This window comes from Cyprinodon variegatus, unplaced genomic scaffold (genome assembly GCF_000732505.1).
Source record: "Cyprinodon variegatus isolate N-32 unplaced genomic scaffold, C_variegatus-1.0 Scaffold597, whole genome shotgun sequence".
Classification (NCBI taxonomy): Eukaryota; Metazoa; Chordata; class Actinopteri; order Cyprinodontiformes; family Cyprinodontidae; genus Cyprinodon; species Cyprinodon variegatus.
The window spans coordinates 76,185-80,628 of NW_015151050.1; the positions used below are offsets into that span (position 1 = coordinate 76,185).

Consider the following 4,444-nt stretch of genomic DNA (forward strand, 5'->3'; position numbering starts at 1 on the left):
GCATCCTCAAAATCGATCCTCAAGGGCCGCTGTCCTGCAGGTTTTAGAGGTTTCTCTGCTTTAGCACACCTGATTCTGATGACTGCAGTTCAGCAAAAGCCTGTTAATCAACTATCAATGTAAATCAGCAGTGCTGGAGCTGGAAAACCTCTAAAACCTGCAGGACAGCGGCCCTTGAGGATCGATTTTGAGGATGCCTGATCTAAAGAAACACTCATCTGGATCAGAATTCACACACACACAGAGCATCAAGTACTCACAGTCCAGAACTTTATGAAGTACTGCAGAACCGTGGCAGCGATGAACAAACAGTATACCAGTGAGTAGGCCAGGAAGAGGATGAAGAACTTGTAGTTAGAGAAGCCAACGCAGTTGTTCACCCTGCACACAAACACAAAGTCCTAAGAGGAAATTCAAACTTACAACACAGAACTGACTGCGTTGTGTCAGCAAGCAACAAAATTACGCAGAATAAGACTTAAAAATATTCCTCTAGTGATAGTGGAGAGAAACATTTAATCTGCAACAATCAGTTGCACATTGATTAGCAAATGAGATCCTTTCTTTTTGGCCTGGGTCAAAGTTTTCCAGTAGTTAGCTGAAAGTGCAGATTTCATGACATTTCAGGCATAACGCTTTAATTCATTTGCCTACATATTGAGATACACCAACAAAAATTGTAATAAAAATGTAAACTTAATGAATATATACATTGTTTACAAAAATTTAGAAACATAATCCTAGAAAAGTGGCAGCGCAAAAATATAACAGCTGGTACAAATATCTCATAATGCAAATGACGTGACGCCACCTGTCAATCAATCTAAGATTCTTATCAGATACTGACCAATCAGTGATCATCGTTTGTCTTCAAGTAACACCCCCACCCCACCTCAGAAGCAGCAGCATCTTTCTCTCCAGCAACAATGCTGGGATATTACATTACGAAGGCAAAGCAGAGATGGAAATAAACATTTTTAAAAAAGCATCTAATAAATGGCTGAATGTTTTCAGCTGGAAAATGCAATTCAAACACACTTTACTCCAAGTGTTTAGAGGGTGGAACAAAGTTTATCCCATTACAAACACCAAAAAAATTAGTCTTGGAAAATGTAAAAGACCGGCTGCCAACTTTATGAGCAGGTGAATACGACATTGATCAATGATGACTCCTGGTTCTGTTTTAATCTAATCACATTTTTGTTTTTTATTGCTTAGCTTGCTTTCCTAATTAATTGCTGGCACAGCACAAGCTATGTCCCTATTTTCTTTTACTTCACATTCATGCGCTGCTTTATGTGCTTTATGAAGATGGGAGTTACCAAGGACAGTGGTGGTCCATCTTCAGCACACACCTGCAAAAGAAAAGTGATAAAAATACACTTAAATACACCAAAAAAGAAAAGAGAAACTCATAGATGATAGTCATGTAATGGTCTTACATGTCGCAAGCAGAGCAGTGATGGCACCGGTCCGGCTTGATGACTTGACAGCGGTCACAGTAGCGGATTGCTGCGACGACATTAGCACAATCTTTAAGTCCAAATGAAACAAAAGCTGATTCTCTTTTACCAAATTAGAGGGGGGTCTTACCTCCAGCACCTGTGCGGGTGTAAAGAGGAAGGTTGGAGGCAACCCTCCATAAGATTTCCTGTTGGGACTCTGGCCTCTCCTCCCTCTCGTAGCGCTCTTTCTCGGCTTTCGGCAGGCAAAACTGGAAGGAAAAAGACAAGCTCCTTCCTGAATGAACTAATCTGATCACAAAAGGAGAGCAGAGGCATGCAGACGGAGATGGGGGTGTGCTTTGGGGTCCTGTACCTCTTTGGAAGGGTTGGCAGGCTTGGTGAAGATGGTCTTCCAATAAGACCACACAAACATGACGAAAGAGAGGTGGAAGAAGATCAGGTAGATAACTGGAGATGGAAGGAGGGGAGAACGGATCAGGGGGGAGAATAACACAAACCATCCAGTAAGTGAACAGACAGGACAGAACTGCTGCCACTCAGACCACAGGCCTGAGGAGGGAACCACACAGCTATATAATTAATGGGAGTGGACTGCAAAAAGGTAATGCTGATTAAGGAGGAGCTTCAAGGCTACAAGCGAGCAAACTTTAATAGGCGCAGAGTTTCTGTGCCAGCGAGGAGAGCTGGCACAGAGCTGACCTGTGTTCAGTAAAATTCCATTCACAACAACTTCAGCACATTGTTTATGTTTTGCAAAACTTACCCTGCTCTCCTATATTCCTAATGGTGACTGCAAGAGATAAAGAGAAAATGTTAAAATCCATTGTTACGTTTATTGATCTTAAAACATTAGAACAGGAAAAAATAATGGCTCTTAGACCATTTTTACATTCTGTCAAATCTAAAAAAACTCTAAATTCTCAGCATTATTAGGGATTTTAGCTGACTTAACGCTAAGTGGTATTCATTACAGAGTAGCAGATAAAAAGATTTTTTAAACATATTCAGAAATCTTTTGAGAATCCGTGCTCAGCGCAGTCTGAAACTGCTAAATAAAACCTGATTCAGACCGAATGACGCATCAGACAGGTCAGAGAGTTATGGATACGTCTGAAGCTGAGTTTATTAAAGCACTTTTCAGTCCACCGTGCAAAAGCTTGGCAGGAGTACGGCATGTCTGCTTACATAAACTGACAAACTGGGCAAGAAGAGCATTACTCTGAGAGCCTCCCAGGAAGTCGGTAAGTTGAAGGCATATATGCGACGCAGCAAACATATGAAACAGGGAGCTCTGGTCAAAAAGGTGTTTGTGAACCTTGGTGAGGCAGTTTGACCAATTTCAAAGCTGGCAAACCAATACGTTTCCATGCATTCTTCTTCACCACACAAATCACCTGCTCCAATTTATTCATATCACAGCAGTTCAATTCTAGAAAACTTCAAGTCCAGACAGATTTGTAAGCAATTCAATGATTGCTTTCAATTTTATACTTAAATGCAAAGCGACATTTCCCCCAATATGTGAAGTTTTTTTTTTATTCTCTCAATGCTGAGAGGATAAAAACATGTTCAACAGATTAAAAAAAAAAAGATATAACTAAAGACTCTAAAAAGGAATCTCGATGCTGCAGTTTGTACCTATACACGAAGATGTCATGTAACATGGAAAGTGAGGAAATCACGTGGAAAATACACAGCTGGAAAACCAGATGTGTATTAATATGCCTTTAAGAAAAAAAAAATCTGTTTTATTACTGAATGTCCAACCACAGATTTTTTTTAAAATATAATTATTGTTGTCAAAGTCCTGATCCACTTAGTTTTTCCATTAATTTTGTTTAAAGTGATTTTTTTTTTCATTTTTCACTCTGAGATTGATATATCAAAGGTTATTACCCTTATCACACTTAAAAAAAAACATCAAAAAGAGCACTGCATTGTATTAAACAATTCAAGAAATTAACATTTAAATGGCTCAGATCTGATTAATGGCAGAAAGACAACAAGGCTTTTCAGCTTTTGACCTGATGATCATCAAAAACAGCAAATCAAGTTAAAATTGGCTGAATCTCTTTGCTGGAGGGCGAGGATCAAATGGAAATATACTGCCTCTTTGTGTAATACGGTAAAATTACAGATAGGATCAGAGCTTCAGGCTGGCTTTTTAAAAATATACTTCAAATATTTTTAATAAAAATCTGCTTATACAGCATTTTAACCATGTAAGTTAAAATAAACCAACAAGTGAGCCTTGAGCAAACATTATTTAAACCAAAACTATAATTAAAATGCATCATAACTCAAAGCAAATATTTTCCAGGCTTTATGCTGACTGTTAAGGTGCCGGCCGGCATGGAAAAATGTTGGTTTAACTGTCTGTTAAAATTGAAGAGAAAACCAGAAATACAAGACAAGCAGCTGAGTCAGGCTTATTCTTCAGGGAAAACACATTCCAGCGGAAAAAAGTAACAAAACAAAATGAGCTCAAATCGACTAAATGTCAGCAAACGGCCGGCCGGGTTGGCTGGCAGCACCATTGTTGAGCTGCAGTCCATTCACTTCCTGATGGCAGCCACAGCAGCAGCAACAGCAGCTGGGTGTTTGAGTGGACACAACAATGAAAACATGTCTGTCTGAAGCCTTTAAAGACGCGACGGGAAGCAGCGAGGCGCACACTTACACACACAAAGCTCCACCACGAAAGCGTAGTAGGACCAACAGACGACAAGGGCGATAAAAATCACAGGGATCCAGGCTAAACCCCGTTGACAGCATCTCAGTACGTGTGTGGGCGCCATCTTTCTCCCTCTGCTACTGGGGGAACAGGGAGTGTTGGCCGTGATGACGTCACTGTACGTACCCGCGCAGAAGGAGGTTAGGTTTAAATAAAATAAATAAAAGTAAAAAACGGTTAGGTTTAAGTAAAAAAAGTTATTTAGAATAAAATTTAAATAAGATTTTTTTTAAAGTTTTTTTTT

The 4,444-nt window shown here is 39.6% G+C and overlaps 1 protein-coding gene across 3 annotated transcripts in view; it reads right to left on the bottom strand.

Annotated features, from left to right (window-relative positions):
• LOC107096088 (probable palmitoyltransferase ZDHHC20) overlaps positions 1-4,289 on the bottom strand; it is a 12,903-nt gene extending 8,614 nt beyond the window's left edge. For all 3 annotated transcript variants that reach the window (XM_015392588.1, XM_015392585.1, XM_015392586.1), the window contains exons 1-7: positions 4,147-4,289; positions 2,230-2,256; positions 1,819-1,913; positions 1,594-1,714; positions 1,443-1,512; positions 1,323-1,355; positions 261-381 (exon numbers count right to left, since the gene is read on the bottom strand). In XM_015392588.1, the coding sequence (XP_015248074.1) occupies positions 261-381; positions 1,323-1,355; positions 1,443-1,512; positions 1,594-1,714; positions 1,819-1,913; positions 2,230-2,256; positions 4,147-4,264 (585 nt within the window). In that variant the 5' untranslated portion in view covers positions 4,265-4,289. The remainder of the gene's footprint in view (positions 1-260; positions 382-1,322; positions 1,356-1,442; positions 1,513-1,593; positions 1,715-1,818; positions 1,914-2,229; positions 2,257-4,146) is intronic.
• Between the last annotated feature and the right edge of the window lie 155 nt (positions 4,290-4,444).